The 21,314-nt window shown below is 38.8% G+C and overlaps 1 protein-coding gene across 1 annotated transcript; it reads left to right on the top strand.

Moving 5' to 3' along the window:
• The first annotated feature begins 1,047 nt into the window (after positions 1-1,047).
• Positions 1,048-12,166, top strand: LOC140936395 (putative histone-lysine N-methyltransferase PRDM6). Its single transcript, XM_073385862.1, has 6 exons — positions 1,048-1,217; positions 1,327-1,394; positions 7,967-8,111; positions 9,332-9,645; positions 10,378-10,639; positions 11,003-12,166. The coding sequence occupies exons 3-6, from the start codon at positions 7,967-7,969 to the stop codon at positions 11,725-11,727; spliced, it is 1,446 nt and encodes a 481-aa protein (XP_073241963.1). The 5' UTR covers positions 1,048-1,217; positions 1,327-1,394; the 3' UTR covers positions 11,728-12,166.
• The last annotated feature ends 9,148 nt before the right edge of the window (positions 12,167-21,314 follow it).

Below are 21,314 nucleotides of genomic sequence, written 5' to 3'. Positions count from 1 at the left end.
ATATCTGTCCGGCTGCAGAAACTCGGATAAATATAAGTTTTATTATCATTCAGTCTTAAAAAGGCTTAATCCATGTCTTAAAAATACAAGAAATAAAAACAAAAACAAAAACGAGACACATGTGTATGTCGCGCAGCAATGGCCCCCTCCCCCTCCACCCTTCACTAGATACATATTACAAATACGAAAAAGTGTTGTTATCACTGAAGAAAATGGCGCAATTCAGCTCTGCGCTTACTCGTAAGGGAAACGGAAAACGTCAAAACCTGAAAATCAATATAGGAAAAGGAAACATATATCCCCAGTGGAGGAGGTATATAGCGGCAAGGCCGGTATTTGTTTTCATTGACAATGTATGCGGAACTTTGAACTCCCAAGAAAGCATCCGATTTAATTCGCACTATAGAAATGATTGTTTTACCATATATTATTGCTCTCCCAGCCATTATCTCATTAAAAATGTCAGCACCCAGCCGCAACACGGAAAAATATCTTTTAGAAATCCTAAAATAGCTTTCGGGGTTTTGTGATTAGTCACGAAAACGAGTCAACTTTCGCTGGGGTTTATAAAGGAACCAAAAACCTCCAAAGTTTTAATTTCACGTCTTAAAAACAAGCACAGGGATACATGATCAATATGAATAAGGGCAATATCCACAGACCCTCCTCACCCCCGATAGAAACACACTGCTTCCCCGCTTTACACATAAGCCCCCCTTTTTGATTATAAAGGTATGCCCCCCCCCCCCAAAAAAAGGCACCAATTCAGTTTTGTAGCCGTCTTGTTCTGACGAGAATGATAGGATGTAATAACAACTTTGGATAGAGAGTGATGTTTGCATCCCCAGCCCACCCCTCTCCCAACATCATCTTTGGAGAGTTCTCTCCCCCGAAAATTTGTTTGACATTCTAGTTCAGTTTAAAACCGAGAAAAATGTTGCAAATACCATTAAAAAAAATAAAATTTTAAGATCATATCGGTCAGTATATACTGCGTCATGGATTTTGACAGTTCCATATGAAAGCTAGTAACAACGGTGAAGTTTATCGGCACGGACGTCCGCCTTAAATCACTTTGTATTCAGCAGTCAATACTAAATGATTGAGAGGAAACACTTTTATACAGGTTCTTATAGAACGAGTTCCAGTAGGCAAGGGATGTCGTTTAAATCATTGTTACAAGCTATTGATTCTTAGATTAACACGATCAACATATGGTAAGGAAAGTGCCAGTTTGAGACTCCAAAATAAAGTGCTTCTTTTTTTTAAAGTGGAGAGATGGTCCTTATCAATGAAATTTAATTAGTCAATTCCTTATTACGTAAGCTAATATTTCTAGATCATGACAAGTTCTTTATTGATGATTCACGACTTGACATATTCTCCTCTCCAAGGTGAGCAAAATGACAATGATTATAGCGTACTTTTCATGTAAATTCTACAGAGTTTAATTAAAGGTGTACCTGTTCAAATAGGTTTAGCTCAACAGAAGCGACCAATTCCTTTTCTTTTCACGTGACTCGTGTCTCGCCTTCATATGCTGTTAAATACAAGTAAATTTAGGATTTGGGCTTCTACTACTGGTTTGACTGTGAAAAGTGCTATAGAAAAGCAGTGGCAAATTCAGAACTTTAAGTTAATGGCGCCCGTTCATCCAGAGTCCCAAGATAAGGGGGGGCCCCGCCTCGAAATATCTCCTCTTGGCCTTACAGGCCTCAATTTAGCGCTAAAATAAGGGGGGCCAGCCTCCCGCCCCTCCCCTAGTACAGACTTTCCACTGGTGAGTGCTTTCAGTTTGAGCTCACGAATAGTTATAATTGAGCCTCGCTGTTTCATAGACTGCGAACGATTAGTTTAAAAGTAGTAGTACTGTTTATAAGCTTAATTTTTTGATGAATGTACTCAGCTAGGATATCAATCAAACTCCATGGACAATGGTATTCAAAGAGTTTAAATAACTGAGAAAATGTTACACTTATTATTGTGACAAGAATATGTATTATTCAATCGTGCATCTTGAGTTCTAAAACCTTGTGGCGTTTAATTTCGTTTCAAATGAAATCAGCGGCAGTGGTCCGTTTATTGATACAATGTTTGTCACTTCATGCCGCTGTAAGCCTTAGGCAAAGACAAAAACTCAGCGAAAGAAGTTTACACTGTGCATCATTACCAACTCTTGGTGAATGACTTATCGAATTTTTGGGGGACTGCAAGAATTGTAAACTACAATATTACGGGTCTAGTTGATATGAGAAGTAACGGGGAACCAAAAGAGGTAGAAAGCGTGAAAACAGATTATATAATTGACGCCAAACTCTTCTAGATGAAGAATTTCAACATCAGGATAAATTATTCCTTTTGTTATCTTTCATGAACTTTCTTTGCAATTTAGATGCGTTTCATGTATCACATATCTGGGAAGTCATCTGCACATGCGCGAGAAAATGGCGGGAAAGTGCATCAGTTAAGTCAAGGAACGAGTAGATGTTTCCTGGTATAGTAATTGAAGCTATATATATTTTTTAATTTTGTTATACCAAAATATAAAAGGTATTGAAGTTGTAAAATTTAATTCTTTTGTTTTTTAAGTCTCAATGTTGAATGAAACTAATAGAAAGACGCGTTACATGGTCATTTACACAGTATTTTTGATAATTTAACATCTATAATAAAATCTTATTAAGATTCTCCCTTCTGTAGGGAGATATGTAAAGCAAAAAAAATGCGACTTGACGGAGATAAATATTTCTTAGAAGACGCAAAAAAAATGAATTTCGATCTGAGCTGTGGGAAAATCGTTCACCAACGTGCTTGCATTTGACAGTGTCTCTCGTCATGTTTGCCTGGCTGATAAAGTTCCACAAGTAACAGATGATAAGCTGAAAAACTGCACCAGATTCTGGTTGACAACGATGGCATTTACGCTTTAAAAGCATTAACAACTGACATAAAAATAAAATAAAGGTGGTTTCAGCAAAGTTAAACTTAAAACCTTCGTCTCCGTTGACTCTCAGCTGGCTTCCTTCGAGGCTTAACAAATCTGGCAAAATCTGCAAAAATGTGAAGCATCACACAACCTTTATGGTGTTTTGTTGCATTATTATAGTATCAAATTGGTAATTAATAATTTATATAAACGCTACATTATTGAAACATACGACAGATAGACATGAAAGACCGGCACCGCATTTTCCTGATGATTAATGATGCCAAATGTAGCACTAGGTGACACGTATGGATTCGCAAGCTTTAAATCCATTAAGTTCTATTAAACTGAGCTCCATTAAAAGCTTTCATATCTTCAGTGAAAGCAAAAACGTCATGTTTAAGGTTTCATGGTGTGGAATTTCAATGCAAACCTTCCTTTTTTCAGTTGACCATTAAGTAAGATGACAAGGTCTCAAAGACAGGGCCCATGCTTCCAAATAGTTTAGAAATTTACGATATTTCGTAACAGTTCCCTCTGTCGCCTAACTCTTAAAGAAAACATGAATATATAAATATATGTTATTTCTATGTCCCATGAATTGCATGACTTTTCTTTTCTGAACAGCCAGCAGGGCTTTAAGGATTTAGATAGTTTACTAAATTAAGCGACACAGACGCTAAATTAGAAACTTCGGGTAGAGTTGTATCTTTCGAGCGCCACATGGCCTGGAAAGAAACAGTCAATTTTATCTGTTTAAATGTCAAACAATTTAATGGATCTAGGAAGTTGTAAAATAGAGCTGGAATTTTGATGCCATTGGCGCTACGTTGACGGAAAAGTGATCATACAATCAAGGAACAGAGGGTAAGCTTGAGCTATTTATGTTTAAATGACATCAAAATTTGAAGATTTTCTATCACCTTGTATTTTCTTGCAGATCGTATTTAAATTTTTAACTAGGTAATATTTAAATGCATGATCGAATATCTGCCCCTTGAGCCTGTGTTCGGCCAGTTCCGTTTTACAACTCAAAGCCGGTTATTTTTAAGATTCAGAACAAGTAAACTAAAGACTTTATAAGTCTAAGTAACTGTTTGCTGTTAGAGAGGTGAACATTACTTTATAAAGATTTTCCTAGTATGGCCACCCTTTTTCCAGGGTGTAGAGCGCACATTTTTGGAACCTCAACCCATATGTGCTAAAACGCTTTTATTATTATTATTAGTTTTGTCAACTCCACTACCTACCACGCACTTAAAAAGGCAAGAACAACCAAGACAATTGTGCTTGTTCAGTTCTTGGCCAAGCTGCTATGTAAGCAAACTCTCTTTTCAATCCTAACCCTATTAGAAAAATAAAATTTACGCATTTAAGTCTTAAAACCGGCCCTAAAATCAATGTTGGCATTTGAAAATCCTTTATTTTTTATTTGCACTGCAATTATTAAGCACTGAGTTTGAAGAGCGAACCAAAACTGCTAAAATGGAATGACATTATTGTTCATATCGACCGTGCAGAGCGATGAACCATAGTTTCTGCAATTTCTCCTTACTTTCTCTTACATTATGTAGCTTTCCACACATCAAGTGGAGGAAATAACTTCCTCAATTATATCACAATCACGGCCCTATCACATATCGCGTGCGTTTCACTCAAAAGTAACTACCGATTGATAAGAGTCAAAATTCTACGGCGGAGGGGCTTTTACTGTGGTCATTTATCTTAGTAGTTGGTGAACCAGAAACTTGGAAAAGTCAGTTAAAAACTGATAAATTACTAGTATGTTTTTGAATTTCGGTATACTTGCTTTCAAGGTGCTGATATCGGAACTTATTTTTCGCTCGTTTTTGAAGTATACCGTTTTACGTAACCGGCTGCTCATGAAATATTAATCAATTTCACAAGTTCACGGCCATGAAGGGACCACTTTTTAACTGTACTGCGACAGAAAATGTTCGTTATATTTCTCTCCAATTGGATAATTTGAGAATGCCACGTGCGCTACAATGCTCTAATTAGTCAGCATATAAAGTCGGAGAGAGGTAACTGCCATTCATTACCGCCAAGTGACGGAAAACAAAGCGTAGGTCTGTGCGTACAGAAAGCATTAACTGAAGCAAAACGACTGTGAAAACACCAAAAATTTGAAGAAGTGAGGAACTGCAGGTATTATTTACACCGGAAAAAGACAGTTACTGTAATCATTTTCTTTTAATCTTTTGGGAAACATAGTGTTAAGTAGTTAGATTTCATAACCACGATTCATTCTTTCAAGTCGTCTCACCATCGCGATTTCGTCTTCTTTTTCATCAAATCAAATTGCCTAAAGATTCCCTCACAGAAATGTGATTTAAAGGACCATTTTGTTTGTAGTTAAGTAAATGTGGTTGTTAAAATGCTGAACTACACGATTCAACCCCATCCAAAGTCATCGGTCGACGTACGTTCAAATGACTACTCCACCCTTTAAGTCCCTTGTAGGCTCAGTGAGTAGACATTCTTTTGTTCAAGGCATCCAATTGGATGCAGAAGTTGTTTTTTACTTTTAAATAAAATCAACACAAGATTAAATATAAATGTTTTACGCACATTTACTTCTGCCGCAAAATCTTTCCATGGTGAATTTGTTGTTCCGGCTTTTAAATGGTGTTTTCCAGTCGTAGGCCTTTGTTGGCGAAAGTAAAAAGGTCTTTTAGGCAAATTGGATAATTAACTTACATTACCTAAGCTGCAGTGTATTAGTTTGTCTGGCTTCATTCACTTTTTCAATGTGTTCCAGTGAAAATCCTTTTAACCAAGAATAACATGTCTGCCTATGCCAATATGTTACTGTGGGCGTATCCCGGCGTGTTTCAGCTCGATTTCAAGTTGGTCATGTCGCTACCGTGAACTGATTTTCATCACACAGATCGCCTTGTTAGCAACAGAAGCGTCCGTTTTTGTCTTAATTAATGTTTGTTCATCTTTACATGTACTCTTCTGAAAACACTTTGCATCTAAACGTGTTCGCTTGAGATGTTTATTTGCCTGACCGATTCTTTTCTTTGTCACAAAACCATTGAAGCATTAGCCAGTTTGGTTGTCCAAGGGCCTCACTTGGTTACTTTGTTTTATAACAACTTTGTGTCCTTCAAGTTAGTGGGTTATTAAAGATGTAAACGGACAACTTGTAAGATGCTTTAAATAGCCAAAAACTAAGGCATGCCACACAATGTACAGATGCCGAGGTTTTGTTTCCAAAAAGCGTTATGACTCCGCAAACTAATAAAAAATTATACATATTAAAACTTAACGTATTTATATAATGAAAAATACATTCTTTTTTTGCTTATGTTGTGTTCCTATGAGTCATTGAAAGCTCATCAAAACTAAGATCCCTACATCTTTGGAATACCGATTTTTGAGTTCGATCGAGTGTCCTGGGCCACATTCTAAATGAGTCCCATTTTACATTTCGAGTGCTTAGCTTAAGTCTGTCCCCTGTCTATAATCAATATCTGAAAAATGGTAATTCGGCTATAGCCAAAAACTCAACCCAATTTCTTTCGTCAGTTAATTTGGTGTTTTATTACATTAGTCAAAAGCATTAAAACTTTGATCAAAAAATTGCAAAGTTGCGAAAGTAAAATGGCTTTCCCGGCAGGTCGTTCTAGAAACGGTAACAAGTGCTAAACTAACTTCATTACTTGAAAAAAAAAAAACTGTTTTCGGAGGAAAAATGAAAACAAACTGTAGCCCCAAAACACATTGTTTATCATACTATTTCAAGTAATCAGTATAGAACCCACGACCTGATTGGTTCTCCCTCCAAAAAAACCGGTTACTAATCACGTTTTTACTAAGCAAAAAATAACATATTCCTAGGACAATGAGCTAGTCTGTCTTGGCGGATATCTCAGACATACTTGCATCAATTATCATTTTATCTTTTAAGGCTACAAGTTAGAGACATCTAGAGATTGCGAAATAGCGGAGTCATTTAATTGGTCGTCGGTTCCTTTATAACCCTTGCGGCCTTAGATCATAATTAGATTTTTAAAGAATTATTCAAGGAACGAAAAGTAGAAGTAGTATCACGAACCAAGACCTATTTCTCCCATTTCTTGCTCAGGTAAGGTGATCATATACTGCGATGGTGCAACTCATAGCAAGTTTGTCCTGTGTGGGATAAAAGATATCTATTTTGAGACCGCATTAGTATGATATATAATGTTTCGCAAAATGCAAGATAGCGCGCAGGTTTTAACCGAAAAAGTGTGCCATTTAAAGGGAATTGGTTAAACCTGAAACTAAAAAGAAATTCAGTTTCATCTTCCTCCTTGAGTTTTATTATCGTTCTTACTGTAGAAGTGGATTCTTTTTTTTATGTCTGAGAATAAGTAACGACTGTAGGGACCTTAAGATCGATCGACGACAGCGACGGCAAGGACAACGTCAAAATAGCAACAAGATCTTGGAAAGCCGGGAGGCACACTCCTTGCACTGACTAATATGACTATTAGGATTACGGTTAGGTCTAATTATTTATGCGTATAAATTCTCAAAACATCGTCTGTTTTTTCTCTGATGTTGTAAATACTTGTGTTGTTTATATCGAACAAGCAACCGCGGGGAGGGGGGCGCAGCTATATATCATAGGTTGTACGTAAGATCTTACAGCGCATGTGTCTCACCCTTTTGTTTCATCATTACCGTACGCAACGTATTTCATTCTCTTCATTTTATTCAAGTTATGTATGTAACCGTAGGCTACATATTTCAAAACGCGGCACGACTAGCTCAGATGGTAAGAGCGCTTGACTGTAGAGCGGGAGGTCGTGAGTTAGTTTCCCAGGGCCAGAAAAATACTAAGGGTTAAAATAACCGGGGAATGAAGGGAGTTCATTGCCCTGCAAACGGCTAGACCTTAAGGTGGCTCAAATGACCACGTAAAATGGCGATCTCTTCTCCAGTAGGATACTTAAAAATTGATTTTCCTCAATTAGTACTTTCGTGCTTAATACATCGACATTCAAATAAAGTTCATTGTTTTTTCAGATGGAGGAAATCTCGCCTCAAAGTGGTGTTTCTTCACCTAACTTAAAAGAGCAAATCACTCGTCAAGTTCTGCAATATGTGCTGTATGGCAAAAATTCAGTACAGATGGTTAACACTCACGAGACGAACATAAAGAGCAAGCTTGGTAATTTGAATAAAAAGTTACTTTAGTCTGATTTGAAACGCCCAGGACTCCTTACGAAACTATGACGGCAACGGTTGATACAATAGGCACCTTTAGGAATACCTTCACACCGCACCCAAAGAAGTTATGACCGGCTAAAAAATTTGACCGGACACTTCGTTCTCACGGGTCCGTTCAGTATTTTCGCTCGTTCACACGGACCTTTGAACGGCTAGGGGTCTAAATGTTTGTACAGTTAAGGTGGTACCGTGTGAACGGAACACCTAAACGCACGAATTTTCAACCGGTGGAAAATTCTTCCGGTGCCGAGTGAACGCCACCTAAGAATGCAAAACAATAACTTTCTTTCCTGTCCCTGCACAACTGCGAGGTTCAATGACCAAAATTTTAAGTAAACTTGAACGGAAAGACGATAAATTTTACTGTATCTTTCTGATTTCGGACGTGGTACCCTCTCCACGACTCTAACGTAATTTCTTAGCTTTGAAATACATGAACAAGTTGAGTCATCGCTAAAAGATTTGGAAGAACTCGAAGAATAAGAAAGCGTGAATGACGTTTACACGCTGCCGCTGCTGTTGTGGTATCGTAAGATCCCTTATATGCGTAATAACACAACAACTCGGGTTTTACTTACAATTTGCATAATAACTTCGCTTGCAGAGAACTATTACGTACCGTCTAGTTGTTCATTAAGATTTCTTTTAAGTGGCCATATCAAGTTTCATATTCAAAATTAAATTTGGAAACCACAGTAGCCGGCAACCGAACCTTACTAGTTCACAACTAGGAACAATCAACACTAGACCAGTCATGCTCAAGATTTTTCTTTCTTCTCTTGTGTATCATTCCACTTATTACGGTATTTATTTCACGATTAAAACAGCATGGGAAGCTGTGCAATTATATATTTTTTACATGTGTACTTATTTATTAACTGACTTTGTTGACGATGGTGTTTCCTAAAGAAAGTGGTTGTCATGTGTATTCATTAAAAAGTCCTAAAACTGGCCTGAGTCGGCCTTCATCGCTTCTCTTTCAAAAGACAACTCCCATAATACACAAAGCACTTAGTGAACAGCAGTTAAGGTTAGGCTTCCCGGTAGGAAAGGACAGAGTTCGAAGGAGAGGGCTGGGGCCGAGGACTGAGAAGGACCTGATGATGATGATGATATTGACAGTATTGTAATTAAAAGCACATTTATTATCATGATTTTTAGTAAATGATGAAAGCTCACAGCAAGAACAGAGATCTAAGACCGTGACTAAGCTGATGGAGAATAGTGACCCCAACGCTACCACGGAAACTGACAATACGCATGCGCAGTCCGAGAAAGCAAGTATCAATCTGAGCTATGCAATAGCTTCATTCCCGAATGAAGTGTCCTTATGCGTATCGAGTATACCTGGAACGGTTTTTGGAGTCTGCGCAAAACAGCATATTCCCGTGGGAACGTGGATTGGTCCTTATGAAGGGAAGCGCGTGTGTCCTGATGACGTCACGGTCGATATGAACACGTCACACATGTGGGAGGTAAGACTGTTGATCTTTAAATGATAATAATATTCAAGCATATGAAGGGATGTACTTTTGAGGCATGGATGCTACAAAGCATGCTTTTTCAGGTCTGTCAGTTCATTTTCATTTATGTTAATCTCAACGACACTAAGCGATCCTTAATCCTTCTATAGTTTATCACTATTACTGCTCTGGCGTTTTTCTATTTTTTCCTTCAATTTCATGACCATTGAAATTTGTGGGTTGGGGAGATCATAGGCTCCCGACAAAGGCTTCAGGCCTCGTTTATATCGAGAAAAGTTGACCCGAAAAAGAGGGTCACCCTCCCAGCCGAGAAAACTTAGAGAGCGTTCAAATTAGAAAAAAGTTGACCCCTTTTCCCAAGCCAACAACCCTCACGTATTCTCTGATTGTCTCACCTTGACCGAGTAGACGAGTTGAAGGCCCCGCTAGAACGCGACCCGACCATCGAAAAAGAGTGCTGAGCACGCTAGGGAGGTTACTCTTCTAGCCAAGCCAACTTTTTGTTTCTAATCTAAACGGTTCGCCTAGGAACTGTAGAAAACGTTGTCTCGCCCAGGGTAGCTCGGGTAAGCGAGTGACCCTTCTATCCGTCACAAGTTTTCCCAAACAAACGGGACCTTAAATTTCGTGTGGAAGTAGCCCATAATGGTCTCAAGCACTACAGCACTACTCAGACCCATTTCTAGCGTTCAAGAAGAAAAGGAGACTTTTTTCTTTTCTCAGATTTACGAAAAAGGCAAACTTGCTTATTTCCTTGATGGTAGTGACAAGAATACCTCCAGCTGGATGCGATTCATTCGCTGCGCGCGACATAAGCAGGAGCAAAACCTGCTCGCATTCCAACATAACAAAGATGTTTTCTACCGCGCTTTCCGTGATATTCCCCGCGGTTGCGAGCTTCTGGTCTGGTACGAAGATAGCTATATCAAACATATGGGAATACCCTTTGGAATTGCGGACAGGAGTTCTCCACTTCATTTTACAGGTAGGAATGATATTAGAGGACATGTATGGAGATATTCGCGAATCTCAGTCATCGATAAGGTTTTCGGCAAAAAAGGGCAATGTCCAAAACAGTTATATAATTACAACCGGTATACAGCCAGGGGAAGGAGTGGCTGTGCACGGTTGTTCAGTGTTGTCACTCTATATTTGATATAGACACGGCTAAACTGTACGTACAAGCCAAAATGACCCCGAATCTAAATAGCAGTGCAAGTGTGAATAGATCCACATCAAAAAATTTTTCAAGCCGTTGACTGAACTCACAATTCGAGCATTATTAAGACTTTGTCAAGTTGCAGTAAAATTGGTCAAGCCGCTACATTAATCTTATCTTTTTTCTTAGAGAGAGTATCAAGGGTAAAGCATCCGGTTGCAATCCGTGCTGCTTCTCTCGTCAGTGGGTCACTGCGCGAGGAACAAGAACTCCTTCACGATGTTGACAGTGGATTTAAGCCATGCCGCGTACAGAAAAGGAGATCATCTTTACACAGTTCGCTGGTTGAAGAAGTATCCGATGAACCCGAAAGTGTGGCTATTCAACGACTCAACAAGAGATTTAAAGATCAGCAAGAAAGTGACAGCGACTCACTGATCCACAATGAGGCAAATGTGCGACCGTCTCTCGACAGGGCAGATAACGGCAGAAAGCTCAACACAAGAAAAAATGAATTGACCCCACATCGTAAACTGTTTGACGAAGTGATAGACACCAGTGGAGAGAACGGCGAGTTTAAATGTGGCCAATGCAAAATCATTTTCACGCAGCGTTCCCTTTTAAACAGTCATCTCTGCTCGCGCATGCCCTGTAAGCCCTACAGATGTGGACACTGCCAAGAGGCTTTTGCCCAACCTAAAGAACTACGCATGCACTCAGTGGTGCACGTAAGCGAAAAGCCATTCAAGTGTGGTTACTGTTTGCGGGCGTTCAGCGGGGCTACGACTTTAAACAACCACGTGCGCACGCATACAGGTGAAAAGCCATTTCTCTGTGAAAGGTGTGGTAAGTCATTTTCTCAAGCATTTCAACTGAGTCGACATCGCAGGGTCTGTACACAAAATGGTGAATAAGTTACAATCAGTTTCTCTTAGTTACCTAAAAGATTGGCCATGAAACCTTGTAAACTACTGAAAAAAGTTTTAAAGGTACCGTACTCTACACCATTAAGACTTATGTGGAATTACCGGAAACACATTAACCAATTACATGTTTAGAAATCTTTGTATTTCCAGCAATTTATTTGCGGGTTTAAAAAGCGAAAGACGACAAGTCTTCAAGATGTTTAAGAAGGCTTTATTTAAGAGCAGGATTTTATACTAATATTTTTTATTGACGGCCTTGTCGAACCGATGCTATCATAATATATATCACGTGATTAGGCTCGTTGCAGACAGCGAGATGGGGATAAATAGGTTTGCGAAAAATATAAAAGGTGAAAATTTTGTATACCAGCTTTCTTTTTCGGGAGCTTTAATAAACACATGTTAGCTTAGAGATGAATTGTGTCAATCGAGTTAGATATATCTTTAACTGAACCCAGCAGTAATAACTCATTTTTGTTGTGTGAGAAACCAACTATAGATATATTAGCAGTTAAAGGCTGAGTTCTTTGATACAATTTTCAATTTTCATCGGTAGCTCTGCTTTCCTGTAGTACAGGGGTATTCCCCGGGGGATAGCCATTTTGAATATGTAAGCAGAGAAAGACCGGGCGTTAATCAATGTGATATTTGCGCGCTTAAAAATATCTGCGCTTCGTCTTGTACTTACACCATAAGTGATGCCAAAATTGGCTATCTAAGGCCCTTCACGAACACAAGTTTTATTAACCCTTTTCATATGGGAGCAATCCGCGACCGCCCCCCCCCCAACCCCCCCACCCCACCCCACCCCACTACCTAAATCGTTCGTACTTCATTTAATTACGTCAGCAACTGCATTCCTTCTATGTACTGTTTGATTTATGAATGCTTTTGTGGAAGAATTAAACGAATTTCTTTTTTAAGTTTGGCTCCATCGTAATTAATTTTCCTAGTAAATTTAGGTCAACCTAATTTTTATCTTGTCTGTTCTTTTTACTGTTTGAGAGCTTTGTTTTCTATTCGCATTACAGTGTCGGTAGTGTACAGTGTCAGTGTAGTCGTGCATTTACTATTAAATATCTCGGTATGGTGGTACGAGTAATCGACTACTACAGTTCCTGGGCCTCGGGATAGATTCCCGATAACGCCACTTTTTGGGTGTTTCTTGGTGTTGCGGAAACTACGTTGGTTACCGTGTGGCACGAAATTTTTGCGGGTTCTAATTTTTGCGATTTTTCTAGCGATCCGCAAAAATCAATGCCCGCAAATAAACATTACCGCAAAGATTTTTGCCGCAAAAATTTACTCCAGAGTAAATATTCTCCAACTTGAATTCGCTACACAAAAATACAGTACTAAACAATCGTGTCTGTTAAATCACAACTTGTCTTTTTTTAACGGTATAAAATGAAATACTGGTTTATTGTTTGAAAATCTGTATTTCTATTGCACATACTCAATAAACACGAAAATTTTATCAATGCTGTGTACTGGGCACTTTCTGGAAATCGCAACAATTAATTCCCAGCAAGAAAAACCAATCTGTCGTAATCGCAGAAATTAGTTCCCGCAAAACACAAAAAATCGCCAATCCGTAAAAATAAACTCCCGCAAAAATTTCGTGCCACATGGCAGCTATTGTTTTGTGGTATGGAGTATTGCTCAACACCTTCTCAATCTTTTGTATTACGTCATTTGGTGACTACTCCCATCCGCGCACCAAGAAAATATTTTGAAAAGACTTAGCAATGATTCATGTAAGTGTAAATGAGAGGGGAAGGTCAGTTTTGAAGATAGAAAAAAATTATAACCTAATAAGAGGTTTTACCCGGGATGGAGTCTCTGAGTCTTTGAGGAGTCTCTGTGTCAGTCAGAAACTATGTTCACCGCGACCCGAATGTATTAATACCATAGATTGGAAATTAACTTCTATTTAAAGAGATGCATTCACTTATTCCAAGGAATCTAACCAATTTACGTTAAACAGAGAGACCGGTTTAGATACACCCCTGATGGAACGTTGAGGTTGGACATTACAAGAACCGGATGATTATGCTTCAAGGGCATGACTTAGGGATATCTAAAAGTTAGCCTGCGTAGCACGCCTTTCCGCGCGAATTCGTTGGCTTTGCCTCAGGGAGATGACACAGTGACATGTCGTGATATGAAGCGCTTAGGCGTTGGGAACGCGTAGAAAGCGTTTCCGCGCGGTTTATGCTTCAGTGGCATCTCAAGGATATACGGTACCTGGAAGTTTCTTTGAGTGTGCGCTTAGACTATGAAAAATACAATGAGTTAAATTGGTCCTGCGATATGTATAACGCGACGCTCTGAACATCTACCAAGCGGCAAGTGCGTCAAGTTGAACGACTGCGTTAATAGGCAACCGTTGATTTTTAATAGCCCGTGAAATTCGATTGGCTAAAGATTAAGAGTTGCGTCATTCCACGCGATGCTGAAAATGGTACGAACAAGATAAGATTTACTGCGCGTAATGTTGCAGAAACAGAACGAAATTCTGCCCATGCTGCAATAATTCACGTAATATTATCAGGGTTGGTCGAATGTAATTTAGTCATTGCATCCAGGTTGTATCATTCGTCTGCGCCTGCCCATGTGTCCGAAATTTGTGCAATGTTGTCTCCGATGTCGCCTCTCGGCTGGGCTTATGTAACCTTTTGTAAAACTAAGAAAAATGGATTACAGTCGAACCCGCTTTACGGACATCCGCTTATGCGGACACCCCTTAATTACGGACAGTTTTCTTTGTCTCTGGGGAAAGCTCTTATATTTTCTCTAAAATTCAACTCGCTTAATACCGACATCCCGTTAATGCGGACAACGGGGACTTGTTTCTTACCCAATCAACAGCTTCTCATAGAAAGTCAACCTCAATAATGCGGACACTTCATTGTCAACTGCGTGCTGTAATAGACCTTTCCTTTCTGAAAGTAAAAAATACTTTACTTGACATCATGTCGATGTTCCTAGCGATATAGTACACCGAATAGGATGCATTATAGCCGCCAATTTCAGACTATTTCAGCATCAAAAGAGTTATCTATAGAGCGAGGTATTGTTGAGTGACTTTTTAGTGTTTGCGTGGAGTTAGTCCGCGGAATGAGGGCTTCATGAAGGCTAAAGAAGTTTTATTGAAGATGCCAATGTCCTCGTTTTTTTTCTTTTAGTATTTTCTTCTAATAAAAAGGTGTTTTACTTTTATAACATGACCGGCTTAAAGGAGCTGTGTCACGGCGAAATTCAGCTGAAATTAGGAAATTACAAACTGCCCGTTAAATTAAGAGAAACCTAAAAATAATTACTTAAAACTTTAAAGGAAGGTTAAAATAACATAACAGAAACAACAGATGCCACGGATGGGCAAAACTGAAGAAGATTGAAACGGATTGATATTACGGTTTTTGAAAACTGTTCAGCCTAACAGTTTTTAAAAGTTGATCCCTGCTGCTTGCAACTTCAAAACTGCTCAGGAGACATATTTGCTTGTCACGAATCTCTGATGATTTTGTCATTTACATGTAATTTCTTTGCTTTAATAGTTTAAGTTCCATGGCGATTGAGGGTGAGTAATTGGCAAAATTAAACAAAATGAACTGGACTGCCGTGACACAGCCCCTTTAATACACCCCGTTAATACGGACACTTTCTGCGACACCTTCAGTGTCCTTATTAACGGGGTTTGACCGTATTGACTTGGTGTGACGCAAAAGTTGTCGACGTTTCTTCATTCCGCCTGACGAGATTGCAATGAAATCAAAAATCCACGCTGACTACTTTCTACCATATATGCATGGTGTTTTACGGAGAATTTAGGAGTTATCACACTTGTACGTCCGTAGAGTCCACCAGAAGTCGATTGTATGACGTTTTATCCCGGGATTTGAAGCACTGAAGTCGTTTCATTCCGGTCATTAACTCAAGGGTATATTGCACTACTTTGTACGTCAGCTCAGACGTAATACGTACGTAAATCCTACATCCTACCGGTAAATAACTGCCGGTTGTAATTTGCTGCTCCAAGTTAAATAAGGTTTAAAAAATCCAGCAGTGATCACTAAGTTAAAATATAAATTTAGTGTAATAATACTTGAATCAGCAAAGTTCAAACTACATTACAAGCTCAGGTCGGGTTCGAGTCGAGTTTTTTGCTATGTTTTAATCATGCTTTTTTAAATAATTATTGTAGGTTTTTGCTTTTCATTTGGTTCCTTTACGTCACTAATATATAAGAAATAAAATAAGCCAAAATTGCAAAATTTCCCTCAATATCACATTATTTTACCCATACTGTAAATTAAAAAGGTCTGTTCAAGTCTAAAAAGCCAATTTAGCTCTCCAGGCGATGTCTGATTCAGCCTCTCCTGGAGCCATTTGAGGACAATTTAAGCCGAAAGAGCAACATCAAAAGCCCATTCAAGCGATTTCAGCCCGTGGGTCCAAATCAGCCTTAGGTAATCAGTGGACTGTATTGGCCTTGCTTAAGTGAGCCAAATTAGACTCTGAAAAATAGTACTGTATTTTACTAACCTAAACGGCCCAATTTTTAAGGCTAAAACGGGCCCCATTTGTTCAAAAGGTGGACAACGATAACGCAGTTGGTTTCTCTAACATTTATCCAATGGATAGTGATTTATCTGATGGATTTTGAACAATTTGGGTCAGATCTTTTTGATTTACACGCTGTATACCCGAAATTATAAGTCGTTTCACTGAAATGAAGAGGACCATCAACCAAACTCGTAAACCGTAAGCCCCAAACATTGACTGTTCCTGTCTTATTCAGTGCTGGAAAGGCATATGTCTAAGGTTCAGTAAATATTCTAAATAGATATTTGCAGGAAGGAAACTCATTGAGTAGCCCGAGTTGATCATACCTGTAATTGAAAAACTAAGACTAGCACTAATGAACCATTGTATCTAAAGCTTTTGATATAAAATGTTGGATAAAGATAACACTTCACTTGTTTGTTTGTTTTTCTTTTAGGATTCGCCCACCGTAACACTTTCGTGTCTCGAAGTGTTAATTATTTGCTTTTTTTGAACTTAATCCAACATGACACGATTTACATCAATGATTTTTCCCGCGTCTATTGCGAAGGTTTTGTTTTCACCCACCAATGCGCATGGAGTCCTTTGTTTCAGGGAATTTTCGAGACAGGGTATTTTAATTCAACGAACAACTCAGTAAAATTCAGAAAATTAAAGGTTAAATCACACTTGACCACATGAATCATCGTGAAATATTATTTGGGAAGGGCCACACCGTGAAAACAAAGAGAAACGCTTTATTTTCAAGTTTAACGCTGAAATGGCCAACAAATATGTAGCTTTAGTAACTTCTAGAATCCGTCAGTTCTTTTCAGACTTCATTTGTTGTGTTGAGTTCACGCTACCATTACTCCAGCAACGCGTTGTGCCGGTGACCACCATTAACTTTGTTTGTATCTGTAGTTTCACAATGGGATTAAAGATATTGAAGACGTTCATCAATTATTTAAGAGGCTACTTCAAATAATTCGTTGAGGTACGTAGCCTTTCTTTCTGGCTTTCCTGGCCGATAACTCGTTATTTCTCAAGTCTCTACCGAGGCAAAGAAACCTCCTTTTTATATTTTCAAAGCTTGAAAGGCTTCGAAACATTGAGCAGTCAACCAAGGTATTTTGGTATTTGACTTTGCACTGTGTGAGAGAAAGAGACCCAATATATTCACTTGTCGACCCACGCTGTCGACTTTACGGAGTCGTATTTTTTCCTCCTCATGACTGTCCAACGAACGACCGCGTGGGAGGCCGTGTTCATTGTAGCGCAGGAACGATAGTTTGGCCGCAAACAGGAAAAAGTTGCACACCATGAAATCATTTGCACAGTAGGTGGTGATAATAATTACTCTGACATCACCAGAGAAAGCGGAAAAAAACTCACCTTCGAGGCATGTAGTTTGAAAAGCAAAATGCAGAATTAATATGTCAAGTGCGACAAACCGTAAACAACAAACAGCTGAACGAACAGACAAAGTAAATATAAAATGTCGAGGAATTCAAACGTCCTATGTACCTGTGCATATGGATATGGACCCATAAGCAGTGCTGTATGAAACCTGAAACTGCCTTCTCGAACTATCGCGAAAAACGTTGGAATGGCTTACATTTCGATACATTAGGTCAATAACGTGCCGTATTTCATTGCAAGCGGAGCTTAAATCCACTGAGGGGGAAAGTTAATCACGTGACAGGCGTGTCTTCAAATATTACGCAATCATGTCAGTTTAATCGAATCAAATTGTTTATAAGGATGATCGTAGAATTTGGTGTTCAGAGATTAAGAGGGTGTTTAGAGTAGTCCTTGTGAAAACTTAGATGTTATCATGTGTCATTGTCAGGTGACCACCCAGCTTCCCGCGCCACCCCTCCGCAAAGGACTTGGCGCAACAAAACATTCCTGGTGTAAAACGTACGACTCCACAACGAAGTGTGGCGTGTGATAGAGTAAATGCGACAGTCACAGTTTGTATTGTTGAATCCTTAAATTATTCTGCATGAATTTATCAACTATTGGTTAAAGTTTGAACAATTCCTAAATTTGCAGATTTCAAGTATTAGGTATTACTGAGCAAACACGACATTGCTAGGATGACAGGTAAAACTTAAGTGGCCAATTAAGTAAAATTTTCCGTCCTGTATACCACTATCAACACCGTTACGATGGCTTCTTACACAACATTAAGTCGTCATAAGCACTTGCTTACCAACAAACCAGTGACTTAAAAGACAAACTGAGCATAAACTAAAGAAAAAAAGGCGGTTACCGAAAGGATACCATAGTTGCACGACTTCCATGGTGATCAAGAGCAGAGATGACAGAGGTTAGAAGAACGTCACACTTAGAACGTACACTGTTCAAGTTTTTGAGATCCGAACAACCTCAAAACCAAGCAAACAAAAAACGCTCTGAAAGGATTGTAAATCCTCTGCACAACCACAAAATAACTACCGCCGAACTTGTTTTTTATTTCTTTGCTGGGAGAGGAGAGGTTGGCAGGAGGGGGGGGGGGGGGGTGTTGATGAAAGGGGCAAAGATAAAGGGAGCTTTACTGCGTCTGAAATCTCACCTTTCCTTTGGCCTTAATGTTTGATTTTTCAAGATAACTATGCCAGATTATTGAGAAAACAAATATTTCAGAAATTAGGAAAATCAGTGATACATCGCATTTATGAAAAAACTGCCTAACCTGTACAGCAAATTAACAAATAATATTGGTATCTGTTTCGGTTGGCTGGTTTATCAGTAGTATTCTCTGAAACGCAGCCACAATTTGTAAAAGTTAATTAGCGAGATTTCCCTAAGTGTTATGGCTGTCTTTTCAACTTTCTTAGCTACGAAAAAGATAGTCTTCAAAGAAAGCTCCTTTCTAAATCAACCGTTTAGTTTCCCCCGCCGGCTTAATTCCCGCATGGCGTCAAAACAGCTGTTTCCTGATCATTTTACGTTTCTGGGAAACTGCCCACCTACCCCTCCCCTAAGCGTTAATGTTGTTTGGCTTAGGGGAGGCGTAAGTGGGCAGTTTCCCCAGAAACGTAACGTAAAATAATCCTCTATTTGCCCCTGCACGTTTGCTCAGTCATCCGATCAAAAACATTAAAATAACCAACACACAGGCTGTTTTAAAATTTCGAAATACCTGCGAACTATTGCATGAAATGAATTGTCTCAGTAGTTTATTACAGTGGAACCTCGATATAACGAAGGGCCAAGGGATTGGCAAAGCCTGATCGCTTTTACGAAGTTTCGTTAAATGGAGGTTTTTTCCCATATATTTTACTGCTACGGGGGCAAAAAATATCGTTTGTTATACCGAGGACTTCAAATGCGGGTGGACGACTCCAAGGGGAAAAAAACACATGATTTAAATTGTGTTCACATTCTTAAGGAGAAAAATTCATCGATTTAGGCCTATTGACGTCACCATAAAAAGTAAAAGTATTCTTTCGCCATGTAGAGTAAAAATGACACTCATCCCCCACCAATTTATTCAGCAACATTGTGGTTGGTACATCACGATCCTAGGGTGTCTGCTTGCGTTTGAAGACCGTGATTGCGTTTATAAACCTCTCTCACACAGACTTAATATGAGCGGAGTTTCTAGCTCTTGTAGTAATTAGAGCAATTATTTCTTGCAATGCGGAACTTGGAAATATAATTGAGGTATGCCGCAGTGAATAGAAGACAAAATAACTACCGAAAACAAAAGAGGCAATACTGCTTTCCTGCCGATAATTAACTCGATTTTTTTGCTTAAGCCTTGTGATATTGGTAACATGACATTCCACGGTAGCTATCGGGGTGGCTTTGTTTTTCTAAGATGCTGGTTTAAGCCGACGTCCGTAGAGTAACTTCGCTTTATTTGAGATCTTTGTTAACGTTTTTCCAATCTGATGTTCTTTGTTACGTAATTAATATCTCTAAGAAGAGATGAAAGCCTTACTTAGGTACTTAGCTTGGGCGGAATACATTTTCCTATATTGACCCTTTTTCTGATACTTTGGAAACTTTTCCGCTTTTCCTTGTTTTCAATTTATCGATCTGTTACAGATATAGCAAGAAACATTAAAAAAAATTGAGATTTGCAAACAAGAAAACTTAAGCCAGAGCTTAATGGACGGAAACGAGTACTATATGAGATTGTGATAAATTTTCTGAGAGACACGAATCAACCCGTCCACTTTATATATTATGTATTCTGACGAGTTCAGCCTCCTTGTCGGCCACCGGCGACAGCACTTATATAAAGATAAGCTGATGCGTGATTAGGTTTCGCTTGACTTCCTTCACCCTTCCGATAAAAGCTGTTAAAGATCGAAGTAGCGTTGCTGTCAGTGCAGCTTGTTTGAAAGCAAAAGCCGTTACTTTGAAGTTGAACTGTTTCAGGTAGTACATATCCGTTCTTTACATACCCGCCTTAATACTTGAATCTTCAAAGCATCTTCATTCGTTGTTTTCTTTTCTTTCTTCTTTCAATCTTGGCTCTTGTTTGAGAAGTTGAAAAGCTGCCAATGAAAATGTAATCACGTTTTTGTAGATATTGTACGGTCGCAATTGGCAAATACCTTCTAGTAAAAACGTTTTGTTTTTATGAATAATAATAATAATAATAATAATAATAATAAAAGAATAAAATACGTGACACTTCACTGCGATGTGTAAAAGAAACGGTATGATATATTTACTTTATTTAAACGAGAGAAAAAGGTCGCTTAGACGACTGAAATATATTTATACAAACTAATTGCACATTGGAGAAAGTAAACTACAAAAGCACGTCATGTGACATGTTGTTTAAGGATGTTGTAACTGTAGCCACGAATTTCAAAGCTTTCAGGAATTCAGCAAAATCGAAGTTTTCGGTTATTTTGTGGGGAAAAAGTATATATGTGTGTGTATATATATTGGTTTGCAAGTATTTCAGCACCACAGTGAAATTTTTCGCGAGGCAGCTGGGGGTAAATGATGCGTGAAAGATTTGATACAAAGACACCTGACCATTGATATTAGATTGT

This window comes from Porites lutea, chromosome 5, assembly GCF_958299795.1.
Source record: "Porites lutea chromosome 5, jaPorLute2.1, whole genome shotgun sequence".
Taxonomy (NCBI): domain Eukaryota; kingdom Metazoa; phylum Cnidaria; class Anthozoa; order Scleractinia; family Poritidae; genus Porites; species Porites lutea.
The sequence above is the reverse complement of the archived record's forward strand: the minus strand, read 5'-3'. Positions and strand labels throughout refer to the sequence as shown.

Coding starts and splice junctions, on each gene's coding strand:
- LOC140936395 (XM_073385862.1), top strand. CDS start 7,967: ATGGAGGAAATCTCGCCTCAAAGTGGTGTTTCTTCACCTAACTTAAAA. Junction 8,112..9,331: donor GAACATAAAGAGCAAGCTTG/GTAATTTGAATA, acceptor CATGATTTTTAG/TAAATGATGAAAGCTCACAG. Junction 10,640..11,002: donor TTCTCCACTTCATTTTACAG/GTAGGAATGATA, acceptor CTTTTTTCTTAG/AGAGAGTATCAAGGGTAAAG.